We start from the raw sequence: 27,611 nt of genomic DNA, 5'->3' as shown, positions 1-27,611 counted from the left end.
GCTGGTATTTTCAGGCAACACATTCTCACTTGCCAATGTCCTGGAATTAAACGCTCAGTAACTTCTAGGAACAGCGGTTTTCATTTCTGTTTGCCTTGCACACAAGGCTCCTTCTACCGCCGACACTTCAGTGTTGATATTGAGCCATAGGCAAAGTTTAAAGCCAGAAAGAAACGGCTGATGGATAAAGTCAAACATGTACCTTGTTTTTGCTAGGCTTTTTTGGCACTTAAATGGAAAAGATGAACTCCTTTTCCCCCCTCCCCAGCCTTTAAAAAACGCTGATGTTCTTTCTTAATAACCCAGCTAAAGACTGACGCGAAAGACATGCGTATTTTTTTTTACGGGTTTCCCAGGGAGTTCCGCACTAGCCGGACCAAGGGACCCTCTCTCCATCCACCATCTCCCATGAGACCGGATCTCTTCGTGGGGCCCCGCGCCTGGGCTGTGGCCGCCCCGGTTCCTCGCCGTGCCTTCAGCCCGCGGTTAACCCGCGACGCCTCCGTCGCGGCGCTCAGCCCGGCTGTCGCGGCAGCCCCTTGGCACGTCGCCTCTGTCGGTCACCGGAGCAGCGCTCGTCCCGGCGGGGCTGGGCCCTCACCCCCCGTCCCGAGAGAGCGGCATCGCCCGTCGGGCAGCCCCCGAGCCCGGGGCAGGGGCGAGGGGGAGCGGGGCGAGCCCCGGGGCGGGCGGAGGCGCTCCCCGGGCCGGCGGGGGAGCGCCGGGCGGCTCCGGTTTCCGAGGCGGATTTAACCTTGGGGGGCGGCGGGCGATGGGGCGGGCGGCGGGCAGGGGCCGGGGCGAGGCGGCGCCTCGGGCACGGCGCGGGGCTGGGCCGGGCCGGGGCGCGCAGGGCGGCCGCCGCCTCCCGCCGCGGGGATGAGCGCCTCGGCGGCCACCGGCGTGTTCGTGCTCTCGCTCACCGCCATCCCCGTCACGTACCTCTTCAACTGCCTGGCGGCCACCGGCAGGTGAGCGGGACGGGCCCGGCGGGGTTTGCACCGGCGGCGCGGGTGAGCGGGACGGGGCGGGCGGCGGAGCGGGGCCGCGTCCTCTGACGGCAGCCGAGCGGGATGCGGCGAGCCCGGGACGCTGTGGCTGCCGGCGGCCGTCGCCCGGAGCGTGTCCCGGCCGCTCCCGTGCGCGGCTCCCCGGGCCGGCCGTGCCGCCGAGGGCGCGGAGCAGCGCCCGCTCCACGCTGGGACCCGCGGCCTCGCCTCGGACATTGGCAAACAAAATGCAATCGTGTTTGAAAGCGAGAGGAGAAGCGGGCAGCCCCTCTCCGCAGAGCTGCCGAGCCGCGGGCTGCCCCGGGCACCCTCAGCCTGCGCGTACCGCTGGAAATGACCCTGTGCCCTCGATCTGCCAAAAACCAGGATCCCGGGAGAAACCGCAGGTCTGGAAAACGAAAGTCTTTCCTCATGGCAAAACCCGCTTCACTTAAAGGTCTGTGTGGTATTTTGTGATCCCACAGCCCGCGGTGTTTTGCAACTTTAGTGCACAAATATTTGCTTCTTGTTTTTAGGGCTTTGCTACATCTGTTCCTTCCTCATTTTCCTCCTTCTGGCCCATAACTGAAATTTTTGTTTCTCATCGCTAAAGTAATGTCAAATAACACATGGTGACTTACTTGATTAACTGCCAATATTTATTTCAAATTGATAGACTGCAGTGAAAAGTCACTGCCGTATTAACAGCTGTAATGGTGTGAAGAAATTCATCACTGGGAAAACAGACTAGCAGAAGATTCAAAGCATAAAATAAACCAACAAGCTAGTACTGCTCATCCTGACTTAGCAAGTATATGTGCATATTTTCTGAAATATTTGATCTTGCAAATTCTTTGCAATAATCTTAAGTCAAGTTTCAGTAAGTTTGATATTGTCACAATATAATTTGTTCGTACACAACTTGTTTCTTGATACAGGGTGGTACTATGTTTAAAACGATGTCCCAGATATTTTTAGCTTATGCTTCTGGACTTTACTTAATTTTCCCCTCCATTTTTTTTTCCTTGCACAAGGACAAAAGTGAAGACTGAGGAGGAGAATCGTACCTTAAAGAAAGCTAAAGATAATTTACACCCTTGGATCTATGAAACAATTATAAACCGATTTTTCTAGCTTGCATTTTCTTGGGGAAGGAGACAAATTTGCTTTGTGCCAAAGACTTTTTGTGCTTTATGCCACTCCCACCGCTCATGCAGTAACATTATAGCTCCATCTCCAGGGAAAAGATCCTTTTGGCTGAGCCCACCTGCACTGATCACTGAACCCACCCAAGTGGTCCTGCCTTGTAGGGCTGGAGAGACCTCTGAACAGTAACCCAGATCCATCAGGGATGCCCCACACTGCTACTCCTATTCCACGGGACTGATGTGATTTATTTTTGAATTTGTAATTTCCTGAGTAGATAATTTATTGCTGAGGTTAGACAAAAAGTCCCAAATGATCCTTTCTGGCCTTGAAACGTCTGTGGGTTTGATCCTCATCTTTCATTTCCCTTTAATTTTCCCACAGCTTCTGTTTATTTTACTATGAAAACTGATTTTAGTCAGACAAATCTAGATTTCTGGTTATGTTATCTAGTTATTTTCGAATTTTCTTTTTTTAGCTGATCGCATGTGAAAAGAGAGGCACATAAATTCTGCAAAACTGTAGGATGAATACTATGACATACTATGCAATAAACTTTAAAATCTGTATTTTAAATTATTAAAAGTTACTTTATGAGTGTGTATGCTTGAGGACAGCTAGCTGACAAAGCAAAATTCTGGTTTTCTTTTAAATTCTATTTTTTTTTCTTTTTTATTTACATACTATTACAGTTCCTGGGTAATCGTGACAGTTGGATTGCTGGTTCTGGTTCTTATTGCTCTGTTGGCTCGTGTTCTTGTCAAGAGAAAGCCACCCAAGGACCCGCTGTTTTATGGTATGTCCTGGTAAAGCTGGATGTCCTGGCTCACTCACAGCTTTGCTCTAGGCTGCTGTGGCTTGTGCACTTCGCCTTGCTCACCTGCAAAAGTGACAAGTCATGTTTTCCTCTCCATCTCCTTTCTGCTGTCCTTTCTCCTTTCCAAGTGATGACCACAGTCAAGGCTGTAGACTTCATGTGCCCAAGATTTTTGAAAGGCTGCACTGTCCTTTCTGCAAACACTGACCTTCCATGGAGGGTGTGTCTGCAGCTCTACAGAATTTCACCTTCCTCAGAAAATCTTCCTAAGAGCTGTGCTGACCAATCACTAATTTAAAAATCCTGAGCTATATGGGAAAATCATGCTGTGTGTTAAATATCTGTGACCTCAAACTTGACACATCCAGTTCAATAGATCTCTGCCTGACAATTTATTGGACTATGAAGCAACTATGTAATTCCAAGTATTTATTAATTTATTTTTTCCCCTTTTTTCTTTTTACAGTTTATGCTGTATTTGCCTTTACCAGTGTAGTGAATCTAATAATTGGACTGGAACAGGATGGAATTATTGACGGATTCATGACTCATTACTTGAGAGAGGTAAATAATAGTTTGGCTTACAAATGTAAATAAAATCTTCACTATAAATAATTTGGTGTAGTAATTATCACCAAAAAATAGCCACTTACACATTCAAAATGGTCTTCTTGATTTTTGTAGTTAACCTGCTTCGTTATTGTTACGGATAAAACCTTCATTGACTTGCAATCTACTGACTCATTTGGGAGAAATAATGTAGCTTTCAAGCTCCATTGTTGTTACACTTAACTTCAGTAACACTCGTCTGTGTTAACTTCTGTGGGAATTGAAGGGACTGCACATGATTGCAGAAAACCACAGATAGCACTCAGGCGTGGATAAGTTACCACACCAAAATGTGTTACCAAGAAGAAAACAAAATTGCTCCTTTATTTTTGCCTAATCACTTTACTAAAAGGAATTAAAGTAGAGTTAAAAAACGATGATGCCAGATACCCAGTCAGCAGAATCTGTTGGCTGCTAAATATCAACATCCACCAAAAATAGCTCAGTAAGAGCTTGACAGGAAAGTCACTGAAGTCATTGAAAAGATTCCATGAACTTAAGCATGAAATGAGTTGGGCCTTAGAAGGTTATACGTTGACATCCATACATTCAGTACTGCTCTGGATCTCTAGGTTGCTAAATATATCTGTATTTGTTCTATGCTAGATCTATCTTTATTCTGTAGTTTTTTAGCACTGCAATATGAAAAAGTCACATTTTCATAATGTGGCAGGGTAATGCTGACAGTCAGACACAGAGGAGTTTTCCCTTCCATCTTGCACCCTTTATTGCAAATGTAGAACTCACTCAGTTACGCCTGATCCTGCCCAGGTCAGGTCTGTGCTTGGAAATGTGTATTGTCAGTCAGAAGCCATACCACTGCTTGAAGGAGCGCCAGTAACTTTTCTGAACTTGTTTCTTGCTGTTCTTTCTGAACTGTTGCTCTTGCTGCAAGTGCTGTATCTTTTCCCAGGGTGAGCCCTACCTGAACACGGCCTATGGCCACGTCATCTGCTACTGGGATGGCTCCGCACACTACCTGATGTACCTGCTGATGGTGGCAGCTATTGCATGGGAGTGAGTCTCATCTGGGCCCTGCTCACCTTGCGTTCTCAGACAACCTAAAAAGGCCTTCCTTTTCCATGCAGTATTTAGAATTTTTATTTCGGGGTGGTTTCATGTTGTAGGCCAAAGCAATGCTGTTGAAATTTCATTACTTTCAGGGATTCTACCCTTGTCAAGTTATCCTTCCTCTCAGCTGACTAAGCCCAGAAAATGCACAGAGATGTATCCTGTCTTCACCCTGCAGCAGAGTGTAGCACATCTGCATGGCTTTGTGTTAGCTAAAAGCTGAGAGATGATGTGCATTAAAAGCATTTGTGAAAAAAACCCTTGTTTTTCAAATAAAAAATTTATGATAGGAATAATGTATTGCTTAGCACCATGATGATCTCTCATCCCTATTACATGAACTTTAAGAGCAAATGGCTATTTCTAGAGATTCTTATGCTTCTTGCTGTTGAATAAAGAGTTTGAGGCAATAAGTAATTAAGCTCCTGAGGCAAATATACCTGCTGGTAATAGTAGCATTAACAGGATGAAATTAATTATTAATTGGTTTATAGTCCCATATAGTTGGCTTTCAGAGGAGTGTCAAAATGGTAAATAACTGAGTATGCCCAATGCCTGGACTGTCCATGTGATAACCTTGTCCCACACAAATGCAGATTTCTCCATGACCCCTCTCAGAGGCAACAATCCACTCTTGACTTGTGGTACAGATTTTAAAAGCCTCTGCTTGCTAAAATACAACCACAGAAATGAGTATAATATATAGGGTAGGGAATTTTTAGAAACAGTTCAATAATTATGTCTTCTTTTCTTTTGTAAATAGACAAAGCTATAGAACCATTGGTCTCTACTGGCTGGGTTCCATTATCATGAGCATCATTGTCTTTATGCCTGGAAATATTGTGGGTAAGGAAGCAATTTATATGACCAGCTTTTTCCTGTGAAACATTTTCTAAATTCAGCATTGTGCTATTTATATTTTAGTGCAGTGTTGGTTCATTTCTGTGATAATATGAAAGAGGAATTTTAGGAATATCAGTAAAGAGACACAAGATATTCTAAAATCTAAATATGAGGAAGAAAAGATGGCGACTGGGGGGAAAAATACCCTTTAGATTTACTTTGCTTTCAAGGAAAAAAAGAAAATATTGTGTTTTGATAAATCTAGAAGGCTTTCATCTAAACCAGGTTAAGTCATGAGACAGTAAGGTCTCTTAGTATCATAAAAACATAAATCTTACTTTGCATAAAATTTCCAATTTCCTTAGAAGTCTGACTTCCCAGCAGCTAACAAGAGGCACTCAAAAAAACTTTTAAAAGTAAAACCTGGAAGCTATTCTGTTTAAATTTAACATTCCTGATGTTACCAAAACATTGATGTGTCCAAATCCTGCAGTCAGCTTTTGGGAAGGTCGCTTTGGTCCTGCCTTTTATGCCAGAGGAGGAATATCCATGGTGCAGGCTGGGGCCAGCCCAGCTCCCTGCTCTGAAGATACACTCACCACAGGAAACAGCAGGTTTAGTGTGGCTGTCCCTTCCTCTTTCCTCTAAGAAAGCCTCCCAAGAGCATCCTGCCACCTTCCTTTCTGACACACAGAGTAGACAGTGTCAAAGACACACATTTTCCTGGTTTACCTGAGGCTGAGGAGAGCTCTCTGAAAGTTTTGTCCTCAGTACAATGCTGTGGGAGAAATCAGCACTTTGGAAAATGAATGCAGAATCAGATCTTGAAAAATTGCTACATTTTTTCCTCCATTTCAGAAAGAATGAGGTCTCTATTTGAAGCAGGTTCCATTGAGAGATTGGAAAGCTGTCCCATCCTACAGGATTACCCAATGCAGAGTGACAGATGTGGCTTCCCATCTTCTCAAACAGTCCCTAATTAAGAAATGGCTTCCTGTCTCATAGGCTCTCTGTAACCTGTGTCTCTACTTCTGTTGAGCATGTGATTTTCAAGAGGATTTGTGTGTTAACAGTGATTTCTAATGTTTTATGTTTGTTTACAACATTGTTATAGTTGCTTCAGGTTTGATGTTACACAGAATATTTTTAAATCCTTCTGCAACAGAGCTTACGAATTCTCATAAATCTTGTAATATTTTTTTTTAAAGGTAAATATGGAGCAAAAGTGTGTCCTGCTATTTTCCTAAGTGTACCATATATCTGCCTCCCCATATGGGCTGGGTTCAGAATTTATAACCAACCTTCAGTGACTCACGACACTCCAGTCAAGGTAATCCTGTTGTATTTCAGTGCTGGCTACAGTGAGGGCAGCTGAAATCTGCTGGCTGGTTCTGGTGGGTTTTATGGGTCCCTGGTGAGCAGGGAATGTGCTGTGACTGTTCACTCTTAGGACGATTGCTGTCTGGCTCTGAAGACTGCAAAAATATCTATACTGCAGGACTATTTCATTATGGAGGAATAAAGAAAAAGGAAAAGAACCTCGTGTCTAGAGTAAAGAACCCATTCATAGGTGTAATTGTGTTTCTGCCTTCTATCTATTCAGTTTCTGTCTGTTTCAGTTTCTTAACTGATGAAAATACTGGCATTTACCAGCTTCATAAAGCACCACAAAATCCTGTAGAGACACTGCAGGAAAGCACTCTTCTGCAGATGGCTTACAGATTTCATGTAATTTAATAATTTTTGTATGTGCTTTCTGTAATATTAGATTTTAGAGGTGAGATACTGTACATAAATTGATATAAAAATTCCTTACACATTTCTTATAAAAAAATCTGTAAAAATGTTTACTTAAAACTTTTTAGGCTTTTACCTTTGAAATAACTAGATGGGTTTCATAAGATTAACTGAGCCATCAAAACAATGCATTGTTTTATGCACTGTTTTATTAAAAAAAAAAAGTTTAAAAACAATACTACAGAGATAGACATTACAGAAAGCATGTGATGAACTTATTACTTGCTGAAATACAGCCATGTCTCCTGGGCTTACCAGGAGATAAACTGCTTACCTAGGCGTGATATTTCAATTTATTATGTATTTCAGAGAAACTTAGATTTAATGTTCTATTTCAAAAAGAGAGTGCAGGAAAAGCTGGTGACCTGAAAATTTAACATTGCACTTCTTTGTGAACGCTTTCTTGGAACCTAAATATTCTTACCCATAAGGTTATAGAAAAAGCCTTGATTCCTTTCAGTGGGACCTCATAGCCCACCCAAGCTGTTTGTTTTTCAGAAGTTGTATTAAATCTTCACACATAAATTATGCTCCATAAATGAGCATGCCTTTAAATCTTAACTCATGAATTTTTCATGCAACTCTTTCAGTCCCAAATTAAGAATTGTTTCCAAGAAATAATTGTGTTTAATGCTACTAATCAGTGAGCTAATCATTGTAAGTCCTGAACGTATCAGTAGATCATTTGGAATTAACTGTAAAATTTAACTTTTTAAAACATAATTATACAGAGTTGGCATTAAAAGATTTAGGAAGAAAATGTGACAGTGGCTTTAAGCAGGCTATTGTTAGTATATAAGAAAATACTTACATGAAAGCAACAGAGGCAAAGTGTATTCTGTTGGCCAAGGTATACATTGCTGTAACATTATTACAAACCAGTTAGTTAAAAAAATAATCACTGAGGCAGAGGTGAGGTATTCAAGTTTTGGTTGTTTTCTAATAGAGGGGAGTGGAATGGAGCTATGCCCTCATTTGGAATCAAGCCAAGCTGTGCTGCAGTCTTTACAAAGCCCAACAGATTTATCTGCAAGTATATCAGCTCAGACAATTTTATATAATTTAAAAGTCTTCAACAGAATTAATACACAAATTCAGATTTGTACATGAATTCTGAGGGGACTGACTTTTACAGACTGACTTTTACAAGATTATTCCTTAAAACTGATGATGTAAGAAGCCTCTCAGAAGTTATGGAAAATAGCTTTTTCCTGGAAGTGAGAGAAATTGCAAACTGTGCCTACCCACTTCCTTGCTGCACAAAAGAATCCCTGGGGCTGCAGAGATCTGTGCAGAGTTCAACATTGTTTGTAGTACATGGAAAACCCGTGGCAGGCCAGCTCTGCTTGGCCACTGTTCTTAATATCTAATTCAATTTAGCATGGGGTGATGGGGCTTTGCTGGGTAAAAGAAAGGTAAGGAAAAACTGCTCTGTAGCTGAGGCCTGTCAGCAAAGTGCATCCTGTCTTTCAAATTCTTGCTTCTGCTTTTTTTTACTTTTTTTTAAGCTTTGCATTTTCATTTTGTTTGCATGCATGCATAAAGAAAAAAAGGTGTGAGTTTTCTGTACCCTGGCAATTTCACAAACTAGTATTTCACCAAAGGTTGCTTCTACTTACATTGGCTTTGTCTCCAAATCCTCTAAGCCCAAAGTTCTATTGCAGCTTTGTGATTACAGGAAATATGCACATCCATTTAATATTTAAAGAGGAATATTGAAATATTTGAAAAGAGGAGATTATATATATCTATAAGCTTCATACATAGTCCAAAAGGGAAAGAAAACATATCAGCTTTCCATTATCCTAGGTAGTCTACAATTGAAAATTATTTATAACTCAGCCATAAGTGGCCTTTTTCTTTAATAGGAAGAAATATTTGAATATAGGCATTCTTTGCAGGTAATATTAAAAATACTCCTACACCAGTATTCTGAATACTGTGAAGTGACACCATACTGCCAAAAACTGTTACTTGTGTTTGAAAATCAAACAAAGGTGTCCCTCTTTTTTTTTTTTTTTTTTTTTAAAGATCCTTTAAAAGGAAATCAGAAAAAAGTGTTATGACAAGGATGGCTTATATGTTTGCCACAGCCTTATTTTTGTTAATCTGTAATCCAGATCTTGTAGTATTTACTCAGAAATGGTGTTTGCAACATTGGTTCTCCTGTTTCAATAACTTTGTTGTGATTATCTTAATCCTGTGTGCTTTTAACTGTGCCCCTGCATCCTAATTTTTGTTTTGCACTTTGGAGACAATTCCACAAGTGTATAACAGGAAGGAAATCAGGTTTTTCTTTTGCTGTCTGCACGCCAACAAACGACCAATAAAAAGGAAGAGGAAATGAGTAACAAATATACATGGGGAAGTTTTCCCTCTGAACTACAGAAAGATACTCTGATGTGTTTATGATTTTGTCTGTGACTACACAGTGCAGAAAGTGTAGCTCAGATTATTTCTATGGCCTCTGTAGGTTTTACTGTGTAGGCAAAGTGACACCTTGGGTTCCCCATTGGACATGGAAATGGTCTTTGCTCTGCAGTGTGAACCCTCCCCTTGTGTCCCTGCAGCAGGGGAGATTCCTGTGCTGAGGAAAGGAGGCACAGGATCACAGCCAGGTGTTGGAGGTGCCTCAGTGCCATCCCAGGAATTCACAGTGTTCAGTGATGGAAGGGGAAACGGGAGGGTTTCCACATTCTCCATCCACACACATTTCATTCTCTATTTTTGCATTGTACACTAAGGTATAGTATTTGCTCGCTGAACTCAGCAGAGGACTCAATGAGCCACAGAAAAGCTTTTATTTTATGCCAGTGATAGTCCATTAATTTTAACAGTGTCACAAGCTGCTGAAAACCAGCATTCAGTAATGAGATGGACTCAGTCCTTTTACAAAGCATACTAGATTCAACTTCAAATGCTTGAGACAAACCTACATTTCCAAGGCTTTTCTACATACGGACATTCAGGAAAACAAATTATTTCTAATTACAAAAAGACAATTTTGAAGAAGTTATGCTGCTTTAAAGCCTTAGGTGATTGCAGAGTTAGTGTTCATTTGATTCAGGATGCTTGATATGACACTAATCTGTATTGAAATGGCTTCAGCTGGATCCATCCATTTCTAGAGTTTATTCAAAGTAATTTTCCTCACTACATCCTATAAAGCTTGGAGCCACCTTTTTAGGTGGAAATCTTTCTGTCTCTGAAATCAGTGGATGGATGGGATGTTTCATGATGTTTCACCACTCCACTTTCTTTGCAGTGGCTGATCTGGAGTTAAATACACGTGGAATGGAACCAGGATGTACCTACTAAACACCTTCTGTGTTGCAGGTGGTTCAGGAAGTCCAGAAGAAAGGACTCTTAAGAAGACCAATAGATTTAATGTTAGCTGCATACCTCATTCTGGCCACGGGGTTTTGCATATTTAGAGGCATGGTAAGTTGAACATATTTTAATAATTTAAGCTAATTTTCAGTTTTAAACTTTTAAATTTAAGTCAGGATGAAAAAGCATGTATATTGTGCTCAGGGGAAATCCCGTAACATTTGGGTTCAAATAAGCTTGAGATATAAAGGATAAATTGTATATGATAACTATTGGAGTTTTGCTTCTCCATTTTCTGCTGAGTGCAGCATGTTTTTCAAAAAGAGGTGCACAATCACCAGAGTAAATAGCATCCCAAGAGGAAATCAACAAGATCTAAAACTGTTTTCATTGGTCTGTTTTTCCATTTATGGCCAAGAACATGGAGACAAAACAACTAAAGTAATTCTGTATTCATGTTTTTCTAAGCAGTAATGCATATTTAAAATTATATACAAAACCAACTTAGCTTACACTGCATGAGATAGAGGAGAACATTTCCACCTAAAAGGAAAAAAAGAATTATGCACCTGAACAACACACATTGTTTCTACTTACCAAGAGACAATTTTTAAAAATGGTTGCTCTCTAAGCATAGTTGATTGAATCAAAATTTCTGAGGGGAGGAAGCCGTACTGAAAATACTTTCAGGAGAAAATCCAGTAGTAGGTAAATCTATTCCCTTGTCAGCTCTAATGCATTTTCTCTCTTAAGCAGAATGAAACTTGTGTATCACGCAGTGAGCACAGCTCAAATGTTTAGGCATCTCAGATGACTGCCTGCTTGCTTGATTTGTAGATTTGATCCTTTCTAGAATAATTCAAGTAGGAGGTGATGATGAATACCCAGCAACATTTTTATTTACCTAGTGCAGATTGTCCTTTTGTAGTTGTGCTGCTCACATTCGTCTCTCAACTCCTGTTTCTCTTAAAACTTGCCTCTCAGAGCAAGTTTTTTTCTTCTAATTTGTCAAGATTGCTTTATTTCTTATAGACCACGTTACTTCAGAGCACCACTGATACAGGTTAAATCAGCTGGTTTACCTGTAATTTCACTGTGGAAAATGTTGGTCTCATGGTCTTACTTGGTTCTGCAGTCCCACTTCATTTCTCAGAGGAATTTTTTTTTCTTGTTGATTTTGAGACTGTGGTTATTTCCTTATATATTTCCTTCACCAAGCAGGAATTGCTTACTGGCCTTGCTTATACATGCAGAGATCAACTGAAGATCTCTGTGTAAGGTGCAGGAACCATAATTTTGTGCAAAAATTCATAGAACACAATCCATTATAGTCCACTCAGACCTGCTTCTTGGATGCCCATGTTGGAAAGGAACAGGGAGGAATATTGACTGTAAAGTTTTGCATTGCCCCCTCAGAGTGTCAGAATAAATGCACATGCAATCAAGCTGTGCAAAACTTACTGTTCAGCCCTGTGCCTCAGGCATTACTGATGCCACAGGGAGAGCTGCTCACATGCATTTCTAGCTCAATTTAGAGCAGAATTTTTTGTAGTAGTTTTAAGGCCTACCACGAAAAAGAACTATTTTTGCAATCTCTTTTCTTCCTATGGGAACGTAAAATCCAATAATCTCTCCTTTACTATTAAAAATTACTACCTTAAGTATTACCTGTCTCATGCATTTCTCTCCACTGCTACCTTGTCCCAGTGCAGCTCTTTTCTTGGACTATATCCATAGCTTGCTATCCTAAAACTAGGTGCTTATCCTGAAGTTTCCATTCTTAGAGCAATTTTCTATTGGAAAGTTCATTTGGTGGAATCAAAGGCTATTTACCAGAGCAAATCAATGGCAATTATACTTTTACAGCAGCACAGCCAACTGACTAAATTCTCTTCCAGTTAAAATGTTCAAAGCAGGCTGCCAGCATTTCCTCACAAACCCACAGAGCAGGAGCTGAGAGGAGGCTGCATTTCACCTTTAAACTGGTGATCACCTTTGCAAGCTCCAGGGTGGCTGTGCTGCAGACCATGAGTGCACCTCTAGGGCTGGTAACACGTGTCAGTTGGCTGGTTTCAGAACAAATTGATCACTGTAAGTTTTAAAACTCCTTCTCAGATTGCCCTGGACTGCCCTGCTGAACTCTGCCGGCTGTACATCCAGCTGCACGAGCCCTACATAAAGGATCCTGCTGCCTACCCCAAGCTTCAGGTAAAGCACTGACCATGGAGTGGGGTAAGCAGTGATCTGTAAACTGGTGCAAAGATGAAGCCATGACAAGATCAATATGGGAATTATCATTCATGGCAAGTTAAAGGGTATTTTCTAGTACCATTTGTAGCCATTGTAGGATACCAGCTCCTTGTTGTGATAAGATTAACTTAGGTTCAAATTGGTTACATGGTGCTACTCATCCTAGTTACTCAGGGTTCTTTTAACACAGCCCATGAAACAGATCTGCATGTTTTTTATGTTCATTTCCCTTCCTTAGAAAAGCAAGACTTTCAGTCTGGAATTATGGAGCAAGAAGGGGTGTAATAGGACTAGATTCCTTAAGCTCACATTGCACTTCCATCCCCAGTGACACCCTCTCAAAAAAGGGCAGTTCATACAAAAAGCATTGCAGATGAGGGAATGTTGTGCTTTAGCTCTGTAGCATTTGATGTTGACATCCCTTTGCAAGCCTGCCTGCTGCCTGGGGACAGGGCCCAAAGCAGTCAGGGGACACAGGGGTGAGGAAATGAGCAGAAACCCAGCGTCACTGCTGGATGAGTTCTTCCTGGGAAGGGAGGGGCATGGATGTGTCCCACAGCTCCCAAATGAGAGTGCAGTGTAGCCTGACAAAGGCTCCCTGTGCTGCATGGACAAGGAGTTGAGGCAGGCCATGCTTTCTGGGATGGCCTGAAGGTTGTAAGGGACAGAAATAGGTGTCCTGGATGAAGTGGATATGGATGGGGCAAGGAGACAACAGCCACCAATATCAGGAGAGACCTTAGGAAAGCTGGATCCAGTTAATAGTATCCAGGTGTGACAGAAAAGCCTGGGAAATCATTGCTGCCAGAAGTATGGTTTTGAGTAACCTCAACTTCTCAGTAAGCATCTGACTGATTTTTAGATGAATACCCCTCACACTGCAAAGCAACTAATATTTGTGTTTGAAACGCAGATGCTGGCATACATGTTCTACTCAGTGCCATACTATGTGATTGCTCTGTATGGCCTGCTGGTGCCTGGTTGTTCCTGGATGCCTGATTTGACCCTTATTCATGCTGGAGGACTAGCTCAGGTATTTCTTTGAAAAATGTTCACTTTTAATTACATAATAATAAGTAGAGACCTATGGAATCAATAAGGGGCCCAGAGCTTGATCTTCCCAGGTCTTGCAGGTTTTGTGCTGATGTAACCCAGATCACCTTTTGAATCTGTAAAAAACCCTTAATTTAAGAGAGTGAAGAATCAAATCTACTACTCTCCAATGACCAACATTCTTGCTTTAGCAGACTTCTCTCCTTCTACACAATGTTTTTATTGGGCTCATTTAAACCTTATTAAGCACCATGCACTCTTTAGCTGGGATCATGAAGGAAGCCCATCTTAAAGCTATGACAGTCAATCATAAAAAAACCCCAACAAAACCCAACCACAACACAACAGCACAATACATTGTTTCCACAATATGTGTTGGCCAAGTAGGTAGTTTGAAATATGTAAATGGAAAAAGTATCACCTTGTCACACAAAATGCAGTATCAGTGGATGAAGTTGAGAGAACTCAGGGAACCTCCTGGGCCACAAACACCCAGTTGTGTTTGTGTTGCCAAAGACAGACAGTGATCATATTTCTTCTACTCATTCTGTTCTGGTTCTCTTAAATAAACAACTGTAGTTAATTACTAAATGGGGCTGATGCTTAGGAGAAGACTGACCAAAACAAAACAATTAAACAGGAAACTAGTAAATGACTTGTGACAGACAGATGAGCATTAAACAGATGAGACACAGGGACAATTGGTTTGTTCTGTACATAGGAAATGAAATGTGTGTCCTCAGAACATCCAGACAATGCAGAAAATAAGCACGATAATCCTGCCACAAAAGTGACAACATAGGGACACAGCAATAATTGTAATTCAAATACCACTATGAGACAAACACAAACCAACACTTGGTTCCTCAGGTCTTAGATAATTATGGATAAAAACTACAATCCACTTTAACTGCCCAGTAAGAAGGGTAAAATGACATTTTCTATCTGGGAGCAGTTACCACAGAGAATAGGACTTCTTTTTTCTTCTCTATGAGTTTATAGAGAATCTTGAACTATCATGATGTTTAGTCATGTGATATTAAAACAGACTCTGGAAAACATTCATGAGGAAGTTTAGATGCTCAAAAGGTTTCATAAATACTGTATGACTGAGATCATAAATCTAATGAAAAAAACCAAAAACAAACAAACAAACCACCCCAACCTCCCTCCCCCCAAAAAAAACCCCAAAAAACCCAAGCTAGCTAAGTAGGCAAGGCTGTGTTGGGAACTTTCCTCTACTGACAGATTTCTCAGGTTCCATAAATTGCCCAGACAATCAGGAAAAAAAAAACCAAAAAACCACTCCTTCAAAGATTTTTTAACAGAAGACAAAGTAAATCAGAAGTCAGTGTGTGCTGACTATCACAACCTTGCAAACTTACCAGAAAGCTCAGCCTCCCAGTCTGGAGGTGATTTTTTTGTTAGGTTTTTTTTTTTTTCCCTTTTATATGTTTCCTGTAACAAATAATCACTTTTTTTTTTTTTTTAACAGCCCTTTATACTTTTTAGATGTGTGAATGCTACACTTAGTTGCTGAAGTCTAAAACCCTTCTGCTGTTCTTTGTGGCTTGGCCTCAGGATATCCATTTATAAATTAGACTAACACCCAAAATTTCCCATTTCACTATTTAAAGCTCATCCTGGCACCAGGAAATACTGTGGGCTGGCAGAAACTGATTAAGAGTTGCTGTGCACTCTTCATATTTTATCTTGCTTCAAAAAACAGTTCTTGACATTTGGGAGGGTACTTTTTTGTCATTTTTACTTTAATGCACTGCAAGATGAACCTCAGTCATCCTACAACTGAAGATGATTTAATTGATTTGACTTGGTAAACTGTGAACAAGCTGGGATGCAAAATGCACGTGAGAAAGAATTGAGGATTCTTTCTAGATTATTTGGGTGTTTCGTCATTTTGAGGCAAATAACACATTTACAGGTTTTTCTACTGTTATCTTAAGTTAAAACACTTGTTTAATTGATAATTAAAACATATGTAGTTACCAAAACACATTTTGCTTCCTCTCACACACAAAGGTCCAATAAAGGTAAGTATCCCATGGTAGAAGCAGTGGGCACTGCTCCCTGGGAATGAACACTGCTCCTACAGATGGGAAACATGGAGATTTTAATTATTTTTATTTCTATCATTATGATGTACTTTTTACAAAAACAAGTCACAAAATACCATGTGATGCATCTAAACTAAGAACCTCCAAAGTGCCTACTAGCCTTTCACACAGACACACATTTACTGATTTTCAGAATTACAAATAACTCTCAGCTTGAATGACTCCATTACTAACATTCAGACTCCAAAACCAGTTGTGACCCAATAATTACTAGACCTTCTGAAGCTTCAGGAGGAGCTCTTTGAATTTCATATGAGTGAAGTACCAGGAGTTTTGATTATACAAAAGGGTCATAACAGCCTCTGAACTTAATGCAATTGGCATTTCCCTATGTGAGTGAGCCACGTGAGAAGGGATGAAGAGCCACAGCCTTGCTAGCCAAAATCATTCTGTCTCACCAACTCTCTGCAGCCCATTTCTCTGTTTTCTCAAACGTAGAAAGTTTACCTCCACTCCCTCATAGTGTTTTTCATAATCCTGCCATTTTTGGTGGCTACTTTCTGCAGTGCTTCTTGTCTACCAGAGACCCTAAACCCAAGGAATGTATTTTTCTATGTTACTCCCCCTCTATTTGATGGCTTTGTTCAGCTTATGAGACCAGGTCCAAACCCTTCCAAGTTACAGTCTTTGCTGATTTTAGTCAGTCTTAGAAGGCACAGAGTGAAGAAGGACTCCTAACCTTTTTCTGGGTCATTCTCTGTCCTTAGCTGCAGGGTAAAAAATACTTGAAATATTGCCTATGATTAGGCAACAAGGCAAAAAAATATTGTCCCAAGTCCAAATGCAGACTGCTTTGCACAGACAAGCAGGTCAGTGAGAAGCAGGCAGACACAGACTGCAGGTGCCAAGCTGGGCAGTGCCACATCCAGCACCAGCAGCTTCCAACTGCTGCGGGAATGTCCCAGGAGCAGCGTGGCCAAGGCTTCAGGGTAACAAAGGCTGGATGTCAGGCATGTAAGGCTACCTTAGAAGGTCACCTGCAGCATCTCATCTGGTTGATTTCTCAGCCAAGGCTCAGGCGTTTTGTTGGAGCTTCAAAATTCTCCACTTGGAGAGGGGGTCAGTAACAGAAAGCACCGAGGAATGGCTTATTTGCTGAGAGACCCGATGACGGCGAGGTAACACAACAGACTCAAGGTTTCTCTCCCTGAGCAGCAGCCTACTGCACACAGGCACAGGGCTCTGCAGGGACTGACAGCTCAGAGTTAGGGGTTTGGTGCCAGCCTGCCTGGTCCTTGAAGGAAGAGCAGGACTGGGCTACTGGTGAGTAAGGGATCTGCTTTTAACACATACGCCCTGCTCCAAGTAAGAAAAAAAAAAATAAAAAGAGGGGAAAGAAAGAAAGAAAAAAACCCCAAAGAAGTAGCAGCAGAGAACAGTCATGGAAGAGAAACACAGGAGATTAAAGACATAACACAATTTTTACAAAGGCAAATCAAATAAATTAAAAAAAAAAAAAAGACTTTACAGACCTAAATATCCTTGTCAGTAATGGAAGCAGCAGCCATGTGTTACAGTGCAAAACAAGTCTAACAAACAATAACTTCATTATAGGGTGCATCATTAACTACTAAAAATCTTTGTAGGCTACAGACAGGACATCATGCTACTGCTTTTTGGTTTTACAACAATTAATGCTCACTAATGTGCCACAACTCCTGTAAGAGACAAGACCACACAGTAAGGCTTAGATACTCAGGCATCTTGGAGGCTCTGGGAGTTCTGAGTCTCTCAGAAGCATCCCCTTACAGCTCCTTCTGACAAGGTTTACTATGAATTATGAGAAATTTATTATCAACTTGCTCTGATGCACAGCCAGCCACTCTCACAAACAGGCAGGCCTCACAATCCTTCACAGAGAAGTAGCAGCTTTGCAGCTTGTTCACCCCAGACAAAGCTCTAGAATCCAACCCAGAGGCTCTCAGTGTCTGGAGGAACATCAGACAGCCCAAACCTCCTGCCTGCAGCCTGCTGGTGGCTGTCTGTCCCTCTGTCTGGGAGCTGCTGCCCTGTGCTGCGAGGGCTTTGCTGCTGAGCTGCTCTGGCTGCCTGGGCTGAGAAGGCTCCACACCAGGAGAGGCAGCAGGGATTTGAGCAAGCCCACCCAGGTGCCAAAGGCAGGGGCTGCCCCAGGCAGGTGAGAACTAACGGGCTGCAAGAGGAGAGTGAATTACCAGACCAGTATAAAAAGGCTGCTGACAGTGTGCCCCTGAACATCTGTTTGCTGTGCAATAGCTATTTACAGAAACATGCTAAGTGGCACTCTGCTGAAGTGTGTTTGTATTTGATTTCGTTGATTACTTTGTTTCCTGGCTCAGGTTTGCTCAATGAGCTCTCCCAATTCAGTTGAGGTGGTTGGAATCACCTGAAAACCAATTTCCATTTCTGTTTTGATGGATAGTCTCAGCCTAACCTTTTGCTAGGGTGGTGTATTGAAACACCTGCACTTTACTTCCCTTCTACTTTGCTGTGACCAGAACCATGTTCTTCATGAGGCCAAAATGACTCCTGCTGAAGCCAGAACAGAGGATGTGATTTGGCCATAGTGTACTCCTCTGTGTTCCTAAAATCCTGGTGTCTCAGTGCTCTCCTTATGATCAAATTGATGTTTATCTTCTCAGATCTCCTCCATTGCTAACTAACTAAATAGTAATAAAAAAATTGGACACACAATAGTTAATGTGAATGAGCTGTGGCTTGAAATAGCAGGTAACAGATGGAAACAAAAGACACCAACTATCCTGACACTTCTATCTTTAAATGTTTGTTTATGCTAAAAATATGCTTCAGGCCAGCAAGCTTGTCTGTGCCTATAACCTTCATTGTATGCTCAGTCTATACTTCAGAACGGCTCCAGCTTGAAACCCAAACATTGCAGACATTTTCTGAAATCAGCAGGAGTTCTGGGATCAGAATCTGGAGCTATCTGGGTTTAAGATGAAAACATCCAAACCCAAAGCAGAACTAACATAGGTTCCAAGACTTTCCTTTCTAACTTTACTCAGAGTGAGTGTCTGGCTGCTCCCACTGATGCCTAACTCCCAACAACCCTCCCAGGCAGGTGGGTGAGAGCCCTCCCCATGACTGGGCTCTGCAGGGATGTGGCCACTTTTCTGGGGAAGGATCATGAAGTCTCTAGCACAGATTATGATCCAGAAAGCTAGGGTGGAATCCTGTACCTGATGAAATGATCAATGCCACCATGTGGCATAAAACAAACCTCTTTACCATGCCACTGATGGTTCCAGTTCCTCATACACCGATACATTAATGATTTTAGTTTACACTGTATTTTTGTATCACTGTGCAAAAGTATGATGGATAATTCTGAAATAAGAATAAGGGCTGGCTTGGAAAATGTCACTGGAGATGCAGACTTGCATGCAGATTATGCCATCTTTCCAAAAATATACATCAACTTTACCTTTTTTTAATATATGTGTTATATACACACCACAGGCTCAATTTTCCCATATTGGTGCTTCTCTTCATGCTCGAACTCCTTACATCTACAGAGTCCCTGAAGAAGCAAAAGAATTTTTCCTGATACTGAACATAATGTATGGGATTCTTCCCCAGCTGTTCGCTTACAGGTGTGTCAACAAGCCAGAGTTCTTTATGAAACCAAAACAAGAAGAAAAAACAGAATAGCAGAACTGTGTTCCAGCTCCTGTCCTTGGCTATGTATATAACTGGGTTGGGATGTAACTGAACTGCTCAAATGGAGCCCAAATGAAGCGTGTAAGATGTGTAAAATTGCACAACTGTGTAGTCACACGGCCTGCTTTGTTTATCCTACTGAAAAGGGGAAAATAAAGACGACTGCCTTTAGCACCACTTCTCAACATTGTGACTTTGCGCGGCAGTGGATTGCCAGTTCCCACAGCTATTTTTAAGTAAGCTGCTTTGACAGTTTTAGAAATACTGCATGAAGTTAAATAATAATAATGATGTCAGTGTTTAGCCTCCGCACGCTGAAGAATAGCAGTGCCAGCAGTCCCTGCACAGAGCTACTGCACAACATGAAGGTCACCATTGTGAAGCATGAAAAATTAACATACATAACTCTGTCACATGCACATGTTTTATTTGTCAAAAAAAGTATGTCTTGTGGGGTCAAACTGGTTAAAAATCCCAAGAAATCTTTTAAGAAGCAATCAGCTCTTATGGTAGGACTCCATATATGATAAGCAAATCATATAGTTTTGTTAATTCTCTTCAAGATTCACTTCTGCAAGGACTGCTCACCTGCATGGAGCTGAGCAGGTGCTCACCAGCACTTGTGGGCTGGGCACAGAGGGCTCAGGCTGCTCGTGCCTTTCCAGAGAGGAGGGGTTTTGGTTTTGGCTGTGTCCCTGCAGCTACTCTTGCTAATGCTGCTGGCTCAGAAACAAGCAGCAGCAAACACAGCGACCTTGCTTTGGGCAGTTTATGTTTCTATTTGCAATTACAGCTATTTCTATGCCTTCTATGTGTATTTATATTAAAAGCAGTACACCTAGTGCCTTTCTCACAGATGAAACTAGCTGATACATTTTAACTGGAAACACTTTATTTGGGTATGTTGACTTCTTGTTGTTTTGATTGAAAGAATTTTATTTTTAAGCCTAATCAGTAACAAGGAAGAAGTTCACATGCCTGTGTGTTGCACCCTGCACGAGGGGACCTTCAGAGCACTGAGAAATTCAGGCTGTGACTCTCTCCTGCTGAACACTGCCGTGCAGTTCCCAGCAGCAGTCAGAGGAGAGGCTCCAGGTTTTACACCTCCAGCCAAAGGGGCAGGTTGAAAAAACCCACAGCACACCTCAGGCAGTGCTTGTTGGCACTCAGCATCCCTGGTGCAGCTCCAGGCTTTGGGACAGCTCCATCCCAGTGCCTCTTCCCAGGGAAACAAACCCAGCACTGCTGGGCTGTCACAGGATGTGCTGGCTCACAGACAGGTGTTTGAGCCTCTGATGTTGCTTCTGATGTCTTTAAAGAAACTTTGAATACATTCAAGGTGAATTTAATGACCTCCTGTTATCCAGAAAAGGCAAAGTACAGAAAAAAATAAAGATCTCACCTGCACTTGTATCTATTATGGTCAACTCATGTTAACAGAATGTTTTGCTTTAATACTTGACTTACATTAATACCTCACATTATTACACGTATGAAGCCAAATATGACGCTAACTTAGTTGCTTACAACCTCAAACCTTACTCCCAATACACATTCCAATAAATTTATTCTGTAAAAACAATACATTTTTTTTGTTTCCTTTTTGTTTTGTTTTGGTGGTTTTTTTTTTTCTTTTGTTTTTTTTTTTTTTTTTTTTTTTTTTTTAGTTTTTTACAGTAAACTCATCAACTACAAACCTTGAATACGCAAAAGATGTTCCAAGGACAAGCATAACAAGGATTGATAAAACCAGACTAAATATGTTTTCACAATAAAAGCTGGCATAAAAATAAATAAAAATCTCTATTATCACAATAGCAACAATAATGTACACAGAGTAATGGATTTGGAATGCTTACTTACTAGTCTAGTTCTATTTCCAAAAGGAAAAAAAAAAAAGCCAGAATGACAGCATCCTTTTTTAAGCCTTTCGTTATTTGAAATTGATGTTTTGTTTTGGTTTCCCATAGGGCTGTATATCACAGTAAGCTTAAAAATGGAAAGCATCCAAATGAATGATTTCAAATTCTGTTGGCATTGGAAAAATCCTTGTATTAATCTAAAGAAACACAAAAAGACTTTCACTAACTCCACATATAGGAACTAAGTCAGATAGTGTACATTACATCATGGTTTGGAGAAGTATTAAGAGTATAACTAGCTAGGTACTTCTAATAAGGAAAGGTATTTTATTACATTATTGAACTTGGCGGTGATTTCAACTGAAGAAGAATTTTTCTTTTATGTTGTAAACTGATCAAAATCCAAGAGAGAATGGATATAGGAAAATTCAAAATTATGTTTGTATGTAGAAGATTATTGTAGCATTGTATGAAGGGGACTCATTTCTAAGATTTAGTTGTGTTTAAAAAATGTTGATTTAGAATGATATAATTTGGAGTTATGCCTTTTCTGTCTAGAAAAGGAATCTAAAACATGTTCAAGTATGCGATATCTTCATAAACCTCAGCCACTGGAAAAGGGCAACTTCATGCAACCAAATAATATGAAAATCAAAAAGGAACCCTTAGAAAAAAGGGTAAAAATGTCATTTCTGCAAACACAACAGATAGGAATGTGAATAATGTGCATACAAACTGGGATGCTGTTGATGGTACTAATGAACAGATGTGGTGACTCATATCAAATCCAAGAATATTAGACAACCAAACATGTAACCTTCTTGTGTTTTTCCCTTAATATTCAGCAGTCATTATGTTGGTTAAGTCTGAAAGAGAAAGAGAAAAAAGTCACATTTAATGTAAGAATTAACAACCTGCAACAAACTTGGTGTAATTGATGTTCTATTTCCACACTTCAAAGTCACAGGTACAAGTAATCACAGGTACAAGTAACCACCTGGTCTGTTCAAACAATTTTTTTTTTCTAGAGGAAACTTCTTTGTTACATCAACAAAACATATCACTAAAAAATAGTAATGAGCACAGTTTTAAACTAAACTTTTAGGGCTGTATTCAATAAGCAGCTCCAGTGATGTATGTGAGTGGGTTTTCCCCCAATCACTCCATTACAAACCCTGTAGCTCACTTCAGGCACAATCAAATTTTGGTTTTTTTCCACTGCACTAAATCACTGATACACTTCATGCAGGAGCTCAGGTACTGCTGCACTCCTGAGTGTCCAGCCACAAGAACACCCTCTTGTTCAAATACACGAGCACTTAGCAAGCATGAGCAAAGATAAACATTTTCATCACTAAGAGATCCAAGTGCTGCTTCTGAAAAGGAAACAGTTTGGCTCCAGTTCACTGTAAGGTGATGACAGAAAAAGAAGGAACTCCCACTTCCACAGCTGAGTCAAGGTCAGCTCTTGCTTTCCCTGACATTAGTGGGATCCGGATCACTGTCTTTACATGATCACGGCAAATACCTACAAGTGTCAGCTTCCTCAAGTTGAGCAGAGATGGCAAAATTCACCTGACAGCCCTGGGACATGTTACCTTAGGCAGCAACATGACAGCATGCAGCACACCGTGACCTCCCACCTCTGGCCAAGGCACCCCTTGTCCTACAGCACTACAGAATCTTCCCTGTGCAGCTCTCTCCGAGGACAAGTGGTTGTGAACAGTAAAAATGGAAATCTGTGCTTTCCGTGTGGGAGGTCCTGCTACATCCTGACTAAGGACACACAATCAGGGTTATTAGCAAGTGCTCAGGCATGCAGTGAGAGTTTACAGGCACTACCAGAGCCCTGACACCCCCAAAAGGTGTGTAGCCATGTGCTGCCCATCCAGCACACCACACTCCGGAGGCCTCTCTCCTGTTTCAGAGTCAGTGAGCTCATACTTAGAGATGCTTTGGAAAGTTCTCTGTTGTTGCTTTCCTTTCAGACTCAGACACCCATTAAATCAACTACATGTGATCAGTCAATCAGACTCTGCTTTCTGCTAAGGTTCCCATTGGCAGCTGCTGCCCAGCACTGACAGGTAGGATGGGGGTAACACAGGTGGTTCCTATGCTGTAAGTCTCAGATCCAGTACAGAAAGATGTCTTTTTGGAGTACGAAACATCTGCAGTTATTAACCACAATTCCCTTCTGGGCTATGTCCAGAAGATTGTGTAGGAGCAATTGTGTAGGGTGCTGCGAACATCACTACTTCCCCTCCACACTGTCTCACAGATACAGCTCTTGGGCCACACTGTGGCATGGGAGCGACAACAAAGACACAGATTGCAAGTCATCCTCTGGGGTTTTCACAGTTTCCAGAGCCACGTTCCATCACGGCACACATTCTGCCTCCTGGGTGCACTGCCAGGCGCCCCAAAAGTCAGCAGGTGCCTTGTCCCCAGAGGCAGAGAGCCCCAGGGGCAGTGTGGCAGCTCAGGCCTGGCTCCCAGCCGTGCCCTGCAGCTCCCAGAGCCGCTGCTCGGGGCTGCGGCAGAGCTGAGCACAGCCCCTGTCGCCATGGTTTCACGTCTCTTCAGAAACACATCAACTCTCAAACATCTTTGTTTGAACAAGTCTCTCAGCTTCACTGTAAGCTGCGGTATGACGTGTGCCATGCTGCCCAGCACTGCTGCACACAAAGGCAAGAGCACAGGATCGGAGTGATTCGAGTGCAAACGCAGAGAAAACAGAGCGGGGAATAAAACTAAATCCACAAACTGCTGTCTGTTTTTCTGGCACTGAAAATTTCTTCCTTAACAATGTCTGGCAACTAATTCAGCCATCCTGTACTTTAAAACTGCATGGGCAGAAGGATAATTGTTTACTTGCTCTGTACAATAGTTGTTATTCCATGTTGGTTTGAGGTCAAAGTGGTTACAGCATTCGATATACACAGAGATGCAAATATTTAATCTGTACTGGCTGCTTGAATCTCAACTTGCATTCAGACATTTATGTTTTACTCTGAGTTACATCCCATGTCCTTAGCCAGCAGTGCTGTTATCCTGAGCTACTAGAAGGCAGCAGACAACACAACTCTTTACACCATATACTATATCACTCTTTGATTTTTACATGAACATTTTTACTGTGCAATAATTAGACACATTCTTACAAATGTTATCTTTTGCTTTGCAGGGTAGATTTTAGCATTCCTCAAATTGCAGGAAAAGAAAATCAGACAGGAAAACAAATTCGGTTTTCATAATTTGTACAAAATGCTTTTACATTGAACCAAGCCCTAGATGCTATGCTTTAAATGCTGATAACCCCCTAAACCTGTTATGCAGCCTGACCAATGTTATTCTTGATAAGTAATGAAGAGCAAAGGAATCAAACATCTCAAAACCACATCAAAAGGACAAAGTGAATCTGTGTTTGGTCATTACACTTGTGCTGCACAGCAGTAACTGGGATTGTTGCTACCCCACAAGAACACCACAACAAGAAAGCCTGGACACAGGCTGTTTTAAATATGTTCTCCCAAATGCAATGGTGTCAGATGGCAATAATTTTGGACAAGATTTTGATCCCCTTATTCATGCTGGCAGTTGCCTCCACAAATAGATCCACTGACTCAGTTGTAACTGATTGTCAGTGTGAGTAAAAGGATCACAGCCCTTTTCTCCATTTTAATATTCAGGTTGTACCAGGAGCAAGAAACTGTATTTCTTTTCCAGCAAATTTATTCTTCTCTGAAGACAATAAAATCATTCACCTCCTCCACCTGTACATCAAATGCCTCCTTTACCAACACACTGCCCAGACTGTCACTAAAGTAGTGAATACCAAAATGAAAACTTGCCACACACCCTGAGTGCTGACCCTGACCTTCAAACACTCTCTAAGAAGGTCAGAACTACAGCCAGCTTTCGAACATGAGTACGTGGCCATCCAGAAAGTAAAAGTATAAAGCAGTTTAGGTGTTCAGTTACAAAGATTCAGAGTTACACCAGCCAAGAACTAAAGACACAAGTCACCACAGATTTAAATGAGGAATGTAAATCTGCTGCCATGAATTAACTGATTTATGAGCTAATTTAATACCATGAAAGTAAACAACATAGAGCCATAAATACCTTTCCAGCACAAAATTCTCTTTAAGTGGTATTCTGAGAAAGCCAAAACAATTTAGTATTTAACAGCAGAGAACAGTTCTGGGGAGATTCTGTGACTCAAGATTTGAGCAAACTATGGGATGGGCTGTCTTAGCTAATACACTATTAGTTAATTAATACTGGATGATAAATCCCTGAAGCTCGGGCTCTGCATCTTTCTGGGGAAGCAATCAGACAAAGAACAGCAGTTAGGGAAAGAGCAGGTAGTGAAAAACAGGTAGTGACAGGACACAGCTACCAACTATGGTTGGGACTGAAGAAATGTCTCTTTCTTGAGAGTGCCTGTAGGACTCAGGAATAGCTCAGGAACTAAGGGATGGAGATAAAAAAGGAAAGCACCTTTGTCTACTCAAGGGATTAAAAAGAAAATCACAAGCTGAGCCCTTGAACAATATGAAATTGACTGAAAAAATATAACAGTGCTGAAAGTACTTTTATTTGCTCTGGGTTTGAGTCTTCAGGAAGCCATCACTTCGGGTTTTCAAGCTTACCTCTACCACCTGGAGGTTAGAATTTTCATTAAAAAATACAGGCGAAGGTGCTCCTGCAATCATTTGACTTTGGTTGTTAGCCCTTCAAGAAGATCCCTAAATGCTGAGGGTGTAATTAAAAAGCAGGATTCCATCTGATCTGAGGAGATGTGTCTTCAGCCTACAGTCCAAGCATTATAAAAGGTAATTACTACCTCATTATTAGTAGTATTATTAAGAGAAAAGCTTGTCTCCTCGAGGCAGCTCCTGCACACTGGGAGGCCCGGGAGGTGCGGAGCAGGGGCCAGAGGCACTCAGCCCATGGGGACCACCTTGGGTGGGATGGCCAAGCCACACGTGCCTGCCAGAGGTGGCTCAGCCTCCATCAGCAGGCAGCTCAAAGCAGCCGGTCACAGTGGCAAAACCATGGGAATGAAAACACCTCTGTCCCTGAGATCAGGGCCCCAAACCCTTGTTTTGGTTGTCTGTGCCTTCAGGGTATCTTTCTACACCAGATTTTGAGCAGCCCCGGTTTGTGCCCCGTGCCCTTTCCAGAGGGTCCTGGCGCCATCTCAGGGCCACACCAATGTCCTGGCGTGGCCAATTTGGGGACAGTGGTGGGCTCTGCACACTGCAGGGGAGGAAGCCCATCCTCTTCACACTGCCTGCTGCTGGCCCAGGGCTCTTCTCACGAGCTAAGTGATCCCAAAGAGACCATTATCTCATCTATGGTGGTGTCTTTTGGCAGGTTGAGACATTCTTCTGAATTCATGTGTGTGAACAGAAGGATCAGATCCCAGCCCTGCAGGATCACATTGGTCTTTTTCAACCTTCCTTTCTATAGCAGAGAAGTCCAGGAGTGTGGGCTGGAGGAGCTCAACCCCTGCAGCAGAGCCTTAGTCTGGGTGTCCTGCAGGACAGCTGGCCCTGCGCCCCAGCACCAATCTGGACACGCTGTGGGACTGGCTGTTTAACACCAACTGGAAAAGAACCTGCTACTCTTCCCCCAGCTACCCTGTCTTCTAAAACGACACTTGGTCTGGCTTTGAGGAGCAGCAGGAGATGGAGTGTCCCCTCCTGGTCCTCGAGGAGAATTGCACTACTGACAAAACCTCAATGAAACGCTGAAGGGTAAGACTGTTAACAGTATTTCAGTATTTCAGCACAGAGGCTAAAATATATAATTGTATATTGTATTGTAATCCTAAAAATCCTAAAATATATATATTGTAATCCTAAAAATGCTAAGAAGCACCACGATGTTGTAGCATGCTGGACTCTACCTTCCAAGCATGTCACAAGCATGTCACAAGCATGTCAGATGCAGAAGAGCGAGCCATGTGAATGTCGACAGCCACAAAGCCAACATCCTGTGTGACGTTTTAACCACTTAATCTGTGACTGACCTAACTCAG

At 41.8% G+C, this 27,611-nt stretch overlaps 2 protein-coding genes across 2 annotated transcripts in view; one reads left to right on the top strand and one right to left on the bottom strand.

The window, feature by feature from the left end:
* Nucleotides 1-851: 851 nt before the first annotated feature.
* Nucleotides 852-21,381, top strand: TM6SF1 (transmembrane 6 superfamily member 1). Its single transcript, XM_066328354.1, has 10 exons — nucleotides 852-971; nucleotides 2,828-2,931; nucleotides 3,419-3,516; nucleotides 4,475-4,578; nucleotides 5,396-5,478; nucleotides 6,684-6,805; nucleotides 10,609-10,713; nucleotides 12,718-12,810; nucleotides 13,766-13,885; nucleotides 19,500-21,381. The coding sequence occupies exons 1-10, from the start codon at nucleotides 880-882 to the stop codon at nucleotides 19,689-19,691; spliced, it is 1,113 nt and encodes a 370-aa protein (XP_066184451.1). The 5' UTR covers nucleotides 852-879; the 3' UTR covers nucleotides 19,692-21,381.
* HDGFL3 (HDGF like 3) overlaps nucleotides 21,030-27,611 on the bottom strand; it is a 37,209-nt gene continuing 30,627 nt past the window's right edge. Inside the window, exon 6 of the mRNA XM_066328356.1 lies at nucleotides 21,030-22,428. Coding sequence (XP_066184453.1) covers nucleotides 22,423-22,428 — 6 coding nt within the window. The 3' untranslated portion in view covers nucleotides 21,030-22,422. The remainder of the gene's footprint in view (nucleotides 22,429-27,611) is intronic.

This window comes from Sylvia atricapilla, chromosome 13 (assembly GCF_009819655.1).
Source record: "Sylvia atricapilla isolate bSylAtr1 chromosome 13, bSylAtr1.pri, whole genome shotgun sequence".
Lineage (NCBI taxonomy): Eukaryota > Metazoa > Chordata > Aves > Passeriformes > Sylviidae > Sylvia > Sylvia atricapilla.
This window is presented reverse-complemented; position numbering and strand designations above follow the sequence as displayed.

What these genes read in the sequence shown, in the direction of transcription:
- TM6SF1 (XM_066328354.1), top strand. Translation starts at nt 880, where the DNA reads ATGAGCGCCTCGGCGGCCACCGGCGTGTTCGTGCTCTCGCTCACCGCC. An exon ending in TATGCCTGGAAATATTGTGG is followed by an intron (nt 5,479 to 6,683) that starts GTAAGGAAGCAA and finishes TTTTTTTTAAAG; the next exon opens with GTAAATATGGAGCAAAAGTG. An exon ending in ATGCTGGAGGACTAGCTCAG is followed by an intron (nt 13,886 to 19,499) that starts GTATTTCTTTGA and finishes TACACACCACAG; the next exon opens with GCTCAATTTTCCCATATTGG.